This window comes from Lutjanus erythropterus, chromosome 18 (genome assembly GCF_056507025.1).
Source record: "Lutjanus erythropterus isolate fLutEry1 chromosome 18, fLutEry1.hap2, whole genome shotgun sequence".
NCBI classification, from domain to species: Eukaryota; Metazoa; Chordata; class Actinopteri; order Lutjaniformes; family Lutjanidae; genus Lutjanus; species Lutjanus erythropterus.
In genome coordinates, this window is record NC_139334.1 from 6,433,963 (window position 1) to 6,449,381 (window position 15,419).

General features: G+C 41.8%; 1 protein-coding gene across 8 annotated transcripts in view; it reads right to left on the bottom strand.

Moving 5' to 3' along the window:
- Positions 1–15,419, bottom strand: part of ralgapa2 (Ral GTPase activating protein catalytic subunit alpha 2) — a 119,145-nt gene that overhangs the window by 35,575 nt on the left and 68,151 nt on the right. For all 8 annotated transcript variants that reach the window (XM_084743264.1, XM_084743269.1, XM_084743265.1 and 5 more), the window contains 7 exons: positions 13,693–13,870; positions 10,144–10,978; positions 8,672–8,743; positions 7,742–7,865; positions 7,502–7,657; positions 3,063–3,221; positions 251–378 (listed from right to left, as the gene is read on the bottom strand). In XM_084743264.1, coding sequence (XP_084599390.1) covers positions 251–378; positions 3,063–3,221; positions 7,502–7,657; positions 7,742–7,865; positions 8,672–8,743; positions 10,144–10,978; positions 13,693–13,870 — 1,652 coding nt within the window. The remainder of the gene's footprint in view (positions 1–250; positions 379–3,062; positions 3,222–7,501; positions 7,658–7,741; positions 7,866–8,671; positions 8,744–10,143; positions 10,979–13,692; positions 13,871–15,419) is intronic.

The following is a 15,419-nucleotide window of genomic DNA, read 5'->3' on the forward strand; positions in this document are numbered from 1 at the left end:
GTGACAAGCACGCCACATGTCTCAGTGAATTTACCCAAATGGGCCACTGGTGGTGCTGACAATTTAAGCTCAGTGGTGTTACATCTAATGAAATCATTCTAAAAATGTATGCTCATAACCTTCATGATCTCAGCTGTAGGGGTAATCAGTGGCTGATTTTTTAATATTGGTGCATTCCTCTGATGAGCTATATCCCTGTATGGGATAGTGAAGAGTAAACAAAGCAGAAGGCATGAGGAGTAAAGGATACAAGCTCTGGTAGAGAGTCAGCCGGGATTTGACAGCTCTGCTGGCATTGATACAGGTGGCCCGCACCAAGCTTGGCAGCAGCGTCCCAGTGATGATGGCGCCATTAAACAGAGGTCCAAAGAAAGGAACCTGGGGGATTTAAGAAAAAAAAAAAGAATAAGAACATGAGGCCTCAAAACTTCAATATTGATCCAATGTTAATCTGGTCAGTGTTCTGTCATTGTACATACAACTGGCCAGAATTAGAATAGGTCGATTAAAAATCTTTTTGTTCATCTTTTTTTTTTAAAACAGTTTCTCCATCTGTTTAGGGCAAGGGTTCAAGTTGAAATTTGATTTTTCAGCTAACTTTGCATGACAAGCACACATATCTAATGTGAATCAATGCTAGGTAAATGAAATTAAAATGACAATCAATACTAAACAAAGCCCTCATATTGAGCTACCGAGCAAATACAAAGGAGCAATATGCATTTTAGCGGCAGTGTGTGAGTGTGTGTGGGTACACGCGTCTGTTCATGCATATTGGAAGGGGGCCCTTAATCACTGAAGCTCAATGGTCGTTGACCTGGAAGTTGACGTGAATGTCAAAGTCTCTCCAAAAGGTCCTGCTGTCTTCAACTTGGCCGTTCAGCTCGTATAATAACCAGTCAAATAAGACAATGAACGGATTTTAACCAGAGATGAACCAGACAAATTAACTTCATCATATGCCAGAAAACTGGGGTGTCACTCTGTAAACTAACATCACAAATCTGAGTAGATCATTTTACAGGTTCCTGGAGGTGGAAGCTGTTCACGTTGTAGAAATTTGGAAAAATTCTCTGACTTGCACGGGGTGTGGTTGGGAGGAGGGACAAAACAGAGGTAGGCTCCGCTCTTCTCCCAACTGTGCTTTGACTGTGGAAACCCCATACAGGGCTGAGGCTAGAATATGTTTTACACACTTGGTTTGTGAACCACCCACAGCCTTTTAAGTTTTAAAATGTAATGCATTGTTACTTGTCTTTGTGTATTATTGGGTAAACTCTCATATTGCTCTGAAGGAAATACTTAACTGTTTTACTGTCAAAAATAAATCCATGAGTGGATCATTTTGATCTCCACAGAGATGGAAATAAATTGTTATAAAGCTCATTTATACTGGTAATAAAGATTATCTGCAAAAATACTAAATAACTGATAAATAAGTGAGAATAAAATACAGTAACATAATTAACACCATATGAAAGAAGTACAGTACAATATAGCAATACATGATGACAGTGTCTCCATAGGGCTGGTTGATGAGGATCAAAATACATCTACAAACATTTTCTGTTTGGCTACAATATTAAAACAGGGGGGCTAACAAATAATTGACTATAAAACATAAGAAGCACAGTAACACTTTTTTGGAAGGGGTGTGCATGTCTCTGTAATAACTACGTCATGACACCTATCATGAACATGAGCAATCTGTTTCACTGACAGTACCAATATGGGTTATCTCACAGGTTTCGGTCACTGGCACCCCAGGGCTGAGTTAATTAGGTGGCTAGCTTCATGGCTAACCGAGCTAACTAGCTAACGCCAGCTACAGATAACAGCAGACAGCAATTAGTCAACTTAGCAGCATGTAATAATCTAACAAGCTAAGCACTGTGTGTCTATTAGGCAACTCTGTAAGCAAAATTGCCCTGGTACTGCTCTCTGTCATCAAACTGGCCTTGTGACATTTAATGACATCTTTATGACATGTCCAAATGGTACCACTTTAGTTGAAACCCAGGAAATTATTCATGACACCATTAAAAAAAGCATCTGACAGAGTAATAAAACTTAATGACATTTTTATGATAAGTCCGAAAGGTACCACTTTACTTGATAGGACAGGACAATATTCATGGCATAATTACAATAGTCACATGACAGCCAGTGTTAAAACAACAACATATGACAGTATAATGTCATGTTACAACATAAAGCTAAAAAGTTTCTGTAGGTTTGATGATGTCAAGTTGTAATAACAAAGACATCTTAAACAATGTCAACTTTGCATGTCAACATTAAAATGACATAATTGACCAAGTGACACTTAATGACAACAGTCAAAAAAATTGTGTGACAGATGTCATGACATGGGTATAATATTTTAATCTTATCTTATGCACACCACTTCAAATTAAGTGTTACCAGAAGCGCTACAGTCATTTTTCCACAGGGATAGTAGGTGCTCTGGGGCTGTATACCTCGGACTGTCATAACACAGCTGAGACTCTTGTTTCTTCTTATATTGTACAATATAGATCATATTACAGTTTTCATCTGAATAATGTTCATTTATGAAATATTGTGGATCTAGCTGAACATCTGAAGCCAGCCATTCTCAGACAAAGAAATTTCACTATCCTCTGCAAGGCCACACATCGAGTGCAGTACTGCAGAGTAGCCAAGATGAAAGCTAGCCAAGAAAGGATAGTAACCATCTCTGAGAGCACATACCCACAGTGTGGGTAATAATGCACTACTGGAGTGGGGGGAACTGAGAGCCTTCAGACCGAAACCACAACAGCAGAAAGAACCTATAAAACTGGCAGCAAAGTCTGAATAGAAGCCAAGAAGAAGGGACTGCTTTAACTCATGAACAGAGACTGGAAATTAGTGCAGGGCTTAAAATAACCTGAGGTTTTCTTGCTTATACTGCCTGGAAAATAACACACTTTATCATCTTAGTACAGAAGAAAAAGGAGCTAATTAAATAAGAAATGTTCAACCAGTAAAAGGAACTTCCCACTTCCAGTGAGCTGACCCATGTTGTTGCAGCAATATACCTGTGGTTTCTTCATGATCTGGATGAAATACATGTGGTTCTTCATTGGGTAGATGATAATCAGCACGTCTCCAAAGTCAGTTGGAATGATGCCACGTCGGTAGTCCCTGGTGTGCTCGGACCACACTATGTGCACCTCGTCATTTCCCAGGTGACGCAGCTGCCAAACAAACAAAATCAGACTAATCAAGTGCCTGGCGTGTGCAGGTAATTTTCATCCCTATGGTGATAATGACAGGAACACAGATTTAGTAAGATTAGGGCCTGTCTCTGGGTCTGTCAAGTCAGTACCTTATAGGCCCACCTCACCTGTAGAAGCCTGAGGAGTGAACTGAGGTATTAAGAGGTATGCAGAAAGAGGATGCTGTAACTGTCTTTTATCTTTTTACTTTATTCAAAGCTACTACTGGGTTTCTGGAGGTTTCAACAAGTTAAATTTAAGACGTTTCAAGACTTTTTCAAGACGATTATGAATGCAATTCAAGACTGATTTCTGCAAATACTTGCAAAAAGTATGTTCATTAAACACTTATTGAGTAATATCAATTCATCTCTTGAATGAAATCTTCCAATCCAAGTCACATAATGTAAGACAATTTGCCCTTTCCATGCTTGAAGGGCATTAGTGGTAATTGATTTCATTTTATAGTTGTTTCAGTGTGATCAATACAAATTTAACAGATTTTAAGGCCTAAACATTGTTGGACTTAAGCCATTTTAAATTTTTTTAAGGAATTGCGGACACCTTGTACTACACATAGTTTTGAAACAAGCGAACAAGAACATCTGCAAGAAGGCTGGCTATTTCTACATTGATAAGTTGATTCATTGATTAGTTGGCAACTATTAAATTAATCGTCAATTATTCTGATAACCAATTTATTTGTTTGAATCACTGACATCATCATCATTGTGTGGGAAACACTGGCAAATTTTTTTCAACCATTTTCTGACATTCTATAGACTAGTAAGTTATTCTTAATGGCTGCCACCACATTGGATTCTCTGGGAAATCAGCTGCAACAAGCCTGTATTTACATTTTCCCAGGTATAGTTACAGTAAATAGTATGTTAAAGAGGTGATTTTTCTTTCTTCTTTCTTAACACTTTATTTCATGGTTAGCACAAGAGAAACACTTCCACTTTTGCCCACAGGGGCCTCCAAAATCAATAAAATACAAGAGTTCCTTGCAGAAGCTTTAGCGTTTTATTCTGCTTTATAAGCACTGTTTGTGTACTCTAAAGATAAAACATAAATGCAGCAGGTGCAAGAGCAAGGTGACTGCTTACAGCTCAATCACAAACCTTGTCTGAAAACAATGGGGTCCGGGCGATGATTTTGGGTTTTTTATAGCCTTTTCATTACAAATTCAAATTGCAAACACAAAATGCACAAAATTGAGCATTTCAAAACCAAATAATTCAAATCCAATTAACTTTCCCCATCAGAGATTAAATTGCTTCCCATTTCCACTCTATTCACAACACAAATGAAACTGGGCAGGGCAAGAAGATACACTTAAATGACAGGAAATTGACTGAGGCTAGTTTGAAATAGGTAAACAGCTTTCCCCTTTTCCAAAGTAAAATAGATGGACACTGCTGCATTATATTCTCTGACAAGTGAGGATCACTTATTAGCTGCTAGTCCAGTGATGTTTTCTGGGGTATCATGGACACTGAAAAGTGAGCCTCTACTCGGAAGAAAACATCTGCCAATGTACTGTGGGCCTAATGAGCCATTAAGAAACATGCCCTCGCCACCAAAAATGCAATTAGCACATTCTATTATAAGCCCTTAATTATGGTAATACGGTAATCTTAAACAAATCCACGGCATGCTGATTACTGGAGCTCGCCAGTTCAGTCTGTCTGTCCAAGGATCAGCAGGTACCAACCAGGTCAGTCACTGGGACAATTTCAGAGAAAATGTTGAATATGCATTTGCAGCAGACAATCAACACTGGGATGTTAATTTGGGTTAAGATATTAGCATTTGGATGAGCTTAATCACAAGTTTAATGAGGATGCTTATGCTCTAGTCAATCATCTTCCACACCGATCTATTTACTCCCTTGTTAATCACGTCCAAATGTTTGAGACTTCTTTAATAAAATGTGTTTCAAGTCAAAGGCTCTTGTCCAATTAGCCCTCTTTGACCTCCCCACCCGGCAAATGGGCTTCACACATACGGAGACAACGGACCAGAGGACCCAAGAACACAAGAGGCTCCTTATAAAAACAACCTGCAGCAGCCCAGTTAAGCTGTGGTGCCTGGGGGTGAATGTGATAGCCAAGGCACCCGTCTATCTCCTCTCGCTCTTTCACAGACACACATAACACACGCACGTGGTCTACATGGCCTGACCCCAACCCTGCAGGTCGCTTCTATAACCGCATTACTGAGGCCAGCTGCTACTGCTGCAGCCTGTGCTGCCCCTAAAAACCCACAATTGGATTGAGGAATTCATGGTTTTCCCTCTTTTCTTTTTCATTTTTTTTCTCCCCCTCCATCGTCCTCAAACAGGCAATCTGCCCAGCAAGAGCTCCCCCACAGTATGCCTCTATGGTTACAGGCGGCAAAGTGGGTGACTGCTGGACTAAAAGTGTTATTTTTAAATTGACAGGGAAACATCCTACTTGGACACAGACGAAGCCCGTCTCTCATTCCAATTCTCTCATTCTCATCTCCAAATTTCTCTTCGCGCTCTGGCTGGTGTGGAGATCTGTGTAAGGTGAGCAGCAGCAATTACAGAAGTTCCCGGCGAAAATGAATGGAAGTGGAGGGGCAGCACACTCCTCTCTGGGCACAGCCGCCCCTCCAGCGCCTCACTCTGGCAGACCAAAGTCAAAATCTTTACTCAACTAATTTCTGAAGACACTAAAGCACAGTTTCTAGATGGGTTTGGAATGAGCGGGGGGTTATTTGTGAAACAGAGAGGGGGAGATCTGTGAAGGGCTGGAGGGGGGTTGGATATGAGGAGAGCCTGATGAATTTCCCTTCTCAGCGGGGTATTGTATGAGAAGATTGGCAGCACGGGCAGGGGCCTTGCGGCTCATTTCTTCGTGCTAACTGCTACTGGTGCACTACGGCTCAGAATCCCACTGCAGAACCCGATCGATTGCTCCTGTGGCGGCAGCAGGAATTGGATAAAAGGATCCTGCCGGCATCCGGCCGGCGCCTGCCCTAGCAGGGAGAGCTAATGGCTGAATCCAGGCCCTGGTCACAGCACACAGGGAGGGGGGCAGGGGCTAGCAGAATCATAGTCATTACCGCCGCGGCACATGCCCTCTCTTCACTCACGCGCCTGCGACTCTCTACTCCTCAGGCCTGCTTGGCTGGGGTCACTAATCAATGCCCGCACTCTGGAGTCACACCTCCTGATCACAGCTTAACACAGAGCTGAAGGCTACAACAACACACTGCTATGGGCAGGCAGGGCTGTGTAGCCATTTCACTGCATCAAGACAGCAAAGCAGTATTTTCTGTTTTTACTTGACATACTCTGAAGTTCTGAGTATGTTGAGTAAAAAGAGAAAATGTCTCTGATGTCACCAAAAACTGAATGTACACATAAATCATCCACCCGCAACCCACCCACACCAGTTATTTTTTTGAATTCCGAGGCCCCCCACCCATACTGTAGGGCTGCTCCTGAGATACTTTCAGTTAAGCAGTTGTATTGATGGACAAAGGGGAAAAACCTTTGTCAATCAGTGTGTATCGCAGTTACAGGATAGAACAAGCTTACAAAAATGCACAGGGAGAACATTTCAATGAGGAACTATAAATAAGGGGAATAAATATAGTTTTATATTATCTGTCAGACCTATTAAAAAAATCATGGTGACAACATGCTGGTTGTGAACTGATGAGAGAAGTTCTTCATCTTAAGCTTCCAAGTGTCTTACTGCACAAGCAGTTGCAAATCTCATGGCTGTGTCCTGTCCCATCTCAGACCTCATATCTCATCTTAACTTAGGAAAAGCCTAACTAAAGCTGTAAGCTGATTTTTCAGTCGGTACTTGTCCTGTCATGCTTGTATCTGTGTTTAGAATGTATGTGAGACAATCTGACTGTCTCACTTCACTTATCACTGCCATCTAGCCCGGAATGGACAAGAAAAGATGGGTGTTCAGTTTAGCTTTGTGGAGCTGGGAGCAATTAATCGTGCAGTGAGAGGAAACCCCACATTTTTAGGATGTTTTCTTGCCAATTATTGGCTCAGGATAAAGATGTGAATGGCGGCAGCACATCCAACAATTTCTAAAAAAAATTGTCTTAGCAGTTGATATATACCCATTAATATGTGGTCTGGGAAAGTTCAAGTGTCATCATATGGTTTTGAAGTAGCCTTTCAATCATGATGTTTCTGGTTACATGTTGTTACTCAGCTTCACTGTCATTGCAATACAGACCTAACAAACAGGGCTTTTTACCTTTTTGGTGAGGCTGTCATCAGAGTCAGATGGCATACGAGTGGAGACGTGGAAGATGGCTTCCACAGTGGAGGTAGCATAGTAAGGAGCCGTTAGACCTGTGCTGCCATTCCTCTGGAGACCACCCATAAAGCCACAGTGTGTGGCCAGGTCCACCTAGGGGACACAAGTACAGCTTAGTTTGTTCTGAGTGCAAATATAGGTTATATCTGTGGATATTGAGAGGGTGTTGATCTGTACCTCCCATCCCAGTCCAGACACAAAGTCTTCATAGGCCTGGCTGCCTGCGCTGTTAGACAAGATGGAGCACTTGTCCTCTTGGCCCTCTCCAATGTAGAACACAGCAATCTTGTGTGTCTCTCGACTACAAAACAAAACATGCAGTAGCCGATATTAAAAGAACAACAACAACACGGCATCCAATGTTTAAAAAACGCACCAGAACTTGAAAAGCTTCTCACTCCTCTAGCCACTTCAAATGAAAATGCTTTGAAATGTGAATGCAATGACTCAAAACACTACACCTTGCTCATCAAGGTAAATTGTGTGCGTAAGTGTAATTGAGTTGCTGAATAAAATCAGGAGAGCAGAATGTGGAAAAAAAAAACAAGTTTGTGTGCAAAATTTTTCCATTATCTCTCCAGCTCTGACATGATTTAAAAAAGAATGGCAGCAAAAGCCCCCCCTCTTTACTTTCACTGTTGCCATGGCAGTACATCATGCTGGGGCAGATTTAGGGCACTTTTCATGCTTGCGCACAGGTTGCCCAACCAAGTCTGGCCATCAGGGAAAAAGAAGTCCAATCCAGTGGGAATTCTTTAATAAGCTCCTGTCATTAGTGATGTGTGGAGCACTTATTGATTGGACTGAGAGAGACAGGGGAAGATTAGGACAGCGAGAGTGATACTGGGAGACTTCCAGGGCTGTGATCAGCAGGAGATGGTACAAATTAATAAAAGCATAGGAAGCAGAGGAAGGGAGGGACGGGGCAATATGAAGCTGCTTTGAGCAAGTGTGTAACTTATAGCCAGTGTTTATTTAATTTAGGCTGCAGTGTCAGTTTGATGATTAACAGAGGCCATTAAATTGCAGATCATTCTGCGTTCATTGGTATCTCAGACAAACCTAATTTCTACAGGACACAAAAGATTCCAGATTAAAAGACATTACCACTGCCTGGAATCCAAGTTCTTCAGTTCCCTTAAAAGTTTGGAGTTTTTCTTCAACAAATGGAAACTTTTCCTGTTGGGCAAAAACAGACTTCATTATCATTCATCATATTTTCAATTCTGTACATAAAACACAATTCAGGAAACCATGCCATGCTGGCAACAATGAGCAGCCATATGAAAAGGTGGTATAATCTACTAGCATACCGTCTATCAAAATTGTTTTCAAGCAAAGTTGTGTTTTGCAGGCAAGATTAACAAAGGCTGAAAAGGCACAGGTGCAAACAGCAATCTCCTACTAGCTGTGCACACGTTGCACCATCACCATTAAGAGGTGTAAGCTTTTAATTTACGGGGAAGCACAGCAAAGATGTGGCTCTGCAAGGTAGACCTTAGTGAAAACAGCTGGGCACATTTACCCTGTGGAGAGGAGATTAAGACACTCCAGACTCTGGTGTGCTTTTAACTTTGCTCTTTCTCTCTTTGAGTAACGAACCAACAGCTGAGTTACTTTGACGATGAAGGAAGTAACATGGTTTCAAAAACCCTATTTGACTGCAGAGGTTATAACAATTTATTTTCTTCTGTTATACTGGCTGCATTTAAAGGGACAGTTTGGATTATCTGAAGTGGGGTTGTATAAGGTCGTGTATTACCTGCAATAGATGGAGGTCGACAAACCCCCAGTTTGGAGAGGCAGAGAGGCGTACCATCACAAAATGTAAGCAATAAACTGCTGCTGTAAAATATATTTTAGAATATAATATATTTTTTAAAGAAAGGCCCATCTAAATAAATAAATAAATAAATAAATAATAATAATAATAACAATTCACATTCACATTCAGTGCCTTTTTTTGGTCACCTGTGATGTGAAAACATTACATTTTCACACAGTCAGAGAAAGTTACAGGGTGAATCCTCTTGTAGTTCAGTTATAAAATCAGCTTCTCTCCCCCCGCTGCAGCAGCATTGCAGCCACTACCTGGCACCACCAGCCCTGCATGGTCTGCACTCCTTCATGCCATGAATTGAAGGTGAGGATGTTTTTAATAAGTCTGCCAGCTAATATAAAAATATATTTAAGATCCTCCTTATTCATGATTCCTCTCCTTGAAATGTTATCCCTGTGCATTTTTGTAAGCTTCTATCTGTTTTATCTTGTTATTGTAAAGCACACTGACCGACAAAGGGAAATTAATGTCAGTCGACTGAGGGGTCTCCGACAGATGATTAGAATCTTCGACTTTCAGGGGGCAGACCTGACACTGACAACTTACATCACATCACATACAACCCCACTTCAAATAATCTGAATTATACCTTTAAGATGTGGTTTGGAAACCATGATAAATAATCAACAGACACCTGTATGACTTCTTACAAGACCACTTTCTTCTGTATGTCTTTGCCTTCCTCTACGATAGTGCAAATCAGACTAATGACTATAGCCAAATTCAGGTAATAGTGTACCTGCGGTCCCAAGAGTTCATGCCAAGGTCATTAAGCAGCAGCCTGCAGAAGTAGAAAGGAGCTTTTGGTTCCTGGTGGGAGGGTTCCCTCTGGCAGGCGGCCCGAAAGCTTACATCAGCGTCCCACCTCCTCACTTGCTCCTCCTCCTGCTGGGTCTGACGCAGAATGGCCTCCAAGATGGCGCTCTCTTGCTCAATGTTCATGCCGTGGGGTGAGGGGGCAGGCTGGTTGAGCCTGAGCTGTGGCTGGGGAAGGCATTCTGGGCTGCACTGGCCCAGCTCCTCCAAGAGCTTATCCAGAACATCTATCTCTTCCTCCTCGCAGCAGTCAGAGAGACAGTCCGAGACCGAGCAGTGATTTTTGTATGGCCCCTTTGTTGGAGAGTTGGGTTGGTTTCTGCTGTGAGCCTCAGTAGTGGTAGTAGAAACAGGGCGCTCTACTGCATTAAAAACTCCGGCATCAATAGAGTCCTCCTGAGTGGTGCAGTAAAGGATCGCACCATCCCACGAGTATTTGCCCGAGATGTCCCGGACAATCACACGTACTTGTGAGGAGGGTTGGGGGGGCTGTCCGACAGTGGGGGTCTCAGCAGGGATCTGCAGGTAGGACACCAGTGTGCTGTCATTGAAGACAAACAGCTGCAGGTTTGGACTTTTGAAGACCTCAGAGGACAGCTCGGATGATTCCACATACGGGTTGTCGTGGTTTTCGCTCACTAGGCTGTGGAGGAGGGCGGGGCCGCCGCTCAGCGGATGATGGCCCAGATGGTTCACCAGGTGTGTCATGACCATCCGCGCCGTCAGTGGAATGAGCTCCATATTCCGCCGTCGTTTTTCTGGTGGAAGAATGAGGACAAGAAGATAAAAAACACTGACACCATCTTGGAGGGTCCTTTTCAAAATCCTTGGAACCTTCGTGCTATCTAGTGATCCAGCATGCATTTCCACTGGTTTTGAGAGGAACCACTGTAAACAAGGACACAACTACCTGGGATCCAACTTTTCAGGTTCTGAGATGGTTTATTTTTGGTGTAAATGCTCAGAACTAAAGTTAGGTGCTTGAACCAGAACAGTGCTGGTTCACTGTTGGTTGAAAAGGGCCACGAGGGAGAAAACAGAGAGGCGAGGATATGCCCCTTCTGGCGGATCACGATGGGACCTTACTTCGGTAAAAATATGAATAGGAATCAATAGTGAGAATTTTTGATCCTACTTGAATTGTGCCATTAATTACACATATGATAGTAGTACATTTCAACTTATTCTGTAAAACTCTTGAATTATCAGACTCTGAAAATATGTAATTAAACAGACTATAAACCCAGAAGTCACATATGTGATGTTACGAGTTCCTCTGTTGAAGCTACAATGCCCATAGGTTTTCCTACCAGGATGTAGTCATGGTCTTGCTTGTTCTTTCGCTTCCTGTCTGATAGAAAGGACGAGGAGTCGCTGGATAAAAAACTTCAGGTAAGATAACGTTACAAAGGACAGTGATATTTGTGTTGGTGACATATTTTGTGAGACAAGAAGTGTCGTTCACTGAGCACTTTCACACAAAACTAAACTAAAGTCAGACACTTTTAACTATAAAATTATCTTTTAAATTGGCAAACCTCTAATGTGTAATTCGTAGCACAATTAAAACGAGATCAATAAATTATTTGTCTCTCACCATAAACTAACATACGTATTTTTTCTGAAGTGTAAAAGTGATCAATGGTAAAAGTTACCAATGGGTTTAGAATAAAGCAGCACGTGAGGCTGTCTTTTATAATTTATCCAACGCAGGACCACATTTCAAAAGCCCCACATTTGTGTGTAGACATGCTATCATCTCTGTTAGCTCTTTTCATATAAAGCCAAATCTCATTTATGATTACTAATAGGGGGTACTTTATTCATTTCTCACAATAGCTTTGGCCAGCACACCTCTGAGTAGGTAGCATCTAATCATGAGAGACAACTTTGAAAAGCCTATTGAGTCTTTTTACAATGGACAAGCGTTGAGACTGGCTGAGTGCTAATGAGAACCACCATCTTTACAGGCTGCTTAATAGGACTCTACTTAGTGAATTGCATTTATGTAAATGCACAGGTTTTTACTCCCAAGTGAAAGGCATGCCGTGTTTTATTCTGCAGTGATGTGGAAAAACAAGAAGATGCACTCTTGCATTGTGACAGTGCTATCAATACCATCATCCTCCATCAAAGTGGAGAAAGCTCTTTAGAAAGCAGGCCAAGCTGCATTAGAGATGCGCTGGTCCTTTGATGTGACTTGATCAATATGAGGTGAGGGCATGAATATAACTAGGCCGGCACTCTTTGGTTTGCCCTTTTGATAGTGTTTTGTTATTTCTACTAAGACTCTGTGCAGCTGTGCACCAAAAAGCAGAGGTGTGGTGAAATTTTCCAGGCAAAAGCTGCCATTCAAATTTCTAACATTGTTTCAGTAGATATATGCGCTGTGTGTTTGGGCTCTGCGGACTTTTCAGAAGTTGAGGACACGAGAGAGGGAGAGAGAAATACATTGCCTAATGGAATCACAAGGTCGCAAAAAAGAAGAAAAAAAAATCACATTTTTATCTAAACCCCATAATGGGCCTCCTCTCTAGGGCTGAGTACTAATGTGAACATTCCAGTCCCTGTGATGGTTGATTTCCTTTTCATACTTTTAATAAGATATTGACATTTAATGGAGAGGCTCCAAATGGATGGGCTACTTAGAGTTTGCTTTTTCCTCTAATATATTTTTTTTGGATTATTGGGGAGGGGGTTAGGGTTGGGGTGATATAAGTCTATGTGGTCTGTCAGAAGTACAGTATGGAGGTGAAATTAAGAAGCATGATCAGAGATATCTTCTAGGGATGAGCTATGCTGTGACAGCTCACAACCACCAGTAACTGCCAGTTTTTTTCCACACTCCATTTGTCATTTTGTTCATATTTTTATACTGTTTAATACTGTACATGCTATCAGCAGCACATATTGCTTTATACTGCAGACTGTTTTATACTAGACAGACTGTGTATCACCTTTTTTACTTCAGTCAAATTTTTCTTATCATTTCTTCTTTCTTTATTGAACTTAGTTTCTAGTATATTTTTACATTTGCAAACACAATAATTGACAGCATCAGGAAGAGAGATATAGACTATATAACTAAGAATTTCACTGCATTGATGAAGTATATTTCTAGTCTATATTTTTACTCTTACTTACCTCATCACAGTATGTAATCTACTTACTTTTAAAATCTTAAATCACAACTCTGTACATATACAATTTGAATTAATATTCAAACCTTCCAACTGCATTTTTGTAGCCAATAAGGCTATCACAAATGGTCAATGAAAAGTAAGAAATGACTCTGACCACTGAACAGAACAGTGCAGGATTTAGGAGTAATTTAGACTGAAGATTTGGAGAAACACAGACATCTTTTAATTGAATGCCTGCTACTGATAATGCATTAAACATCAATGGCTAAAGTGCAATATCATACACAGCAGTTAGTAAAAAGGGCACCAGAATGTTTCCATGTCCTTACCCTCAGCTACGGTGAGCAGGTTGCCGAAGTCGGTGTTAGTCGCCTGGGAGGGTGGCGGCTCGCAGCTCTTAACCTGACCCAACATGAGGTCATAGTCAGTGGACAAATCTGACAGGCTGAGGAGGTAGTGGCTCTGTTGGGTGTGCAGGTTGGAGCCGGACACACAGCAGTGCAGCACCTGAGGAACAGGAGATTAAAGGTTAGACTGTGATTATATCCAGATAAAGTAGGTGGCAATTTTTCTACATTATGACAGTGGTAGGCACTTTGATGACTGATGTGTTAAGACACCATCCTGTTAGATACGGCAGTGTCTGGTGAGACGATGCGCAGTGACACTCCTGTAGGCCTGTTCTAAACTAACATGATCCAGGAGCACATGAAAGGGAAATATATGGTCCATTTACATCATAAGGCGAGGGAAAGAAGGGGGGGGGTGGTCTTTATTGCCACTAATCCATTTCTCCTGTGATGTGTGAGTGTATCGATCTACATAACAGATGGCAGAGCATCCGTTGGCAGGGCTAGATAAGGCGCACTGGGGCAGTTGATTACAGCCATTGGACAGGTTTACACTGTTTGATTTAATTAAGACTTTATCCTTGTGCTCAGCTCCCACCACAAACATGCACACACACAAAAAACACCTGTATACTGTATAATCTGAGTGGAGGTTAGATGCTGCATATGAGTGAGCAAAACATATGCCTAATGTATGTAAATGAGGGGGCCTCTCATTCAGAGTAGAGCAACTTGGGTAAAGCCATGCAAAGGCTAATTCCATTCAGTAAACACACACGCTGGAACTTGGCTGAGAGACGCTCGGAGAGGCAGGCTGGCCATGCCATCTGAAACAGTATTGTATGGGGAAATGCAGACAGTAGGTGGATGATTCCACTGAGCAGACCTCTGGGTGCATGGGGGGAGGGATTGGAGGCTTGATGCTGAAAAGACCTGAACCAAACAGCTGCTACGCAAAAGCTCCAAAGAGGTTCCTCTGTGGAGAGGTGGAGAGATGGAAAAGGAGGGGGAAAACCCACAGCTGTGCTTGACAACTAAGCAACTGCACTTTGCATAGCAACAGTTCCTGGAAGGTAACGCACAGCGAAACAAGTGCACTGTATGGATACATAAGCATGCCTATGTACACACATAAATCAAATAATAAAAATGCAAACAGAGACATACAAGTGCACACATGCACAAACGTACCTATCCTCGCTCTCATACACACTTGCTCACACACACACACACACACACACACACACACACACACACACACACACACACACACACACAGAGGGGAAGAGCAGCTGGCTGCTGAGGCAGGCTGAGAGAGCAGATGGAGAAGCTTGAACAGAACTCTTAAGAACCAATGAGGTCTAGTGCAATGTTGCTTTTTATACCGATCTGCAAGCTGTTGGTCACCAAAAATAACAGGGATAGACGCTAATTTTTTGAATCACTGGCCCCACATGTTTACAAGAGGCCGAAGAACATTTCTGAAGGTCCTGACAGTATGGATTTTTTCTCACTATGGTGAAAAAGCAACACATTCCTATGGGTGTGCAGTTTATTGGTTTACTGCTCATTACGTCTTTAGATGTATCATATCCTAGGCATTTAAATTCCTACTTTCATTCACTCTAAAACTTTAATCGTCATTTCATTATTTCATAGATCACCTTTTGTATTTCTGATTCTTCTGTAAAGACAACATTTGAGCA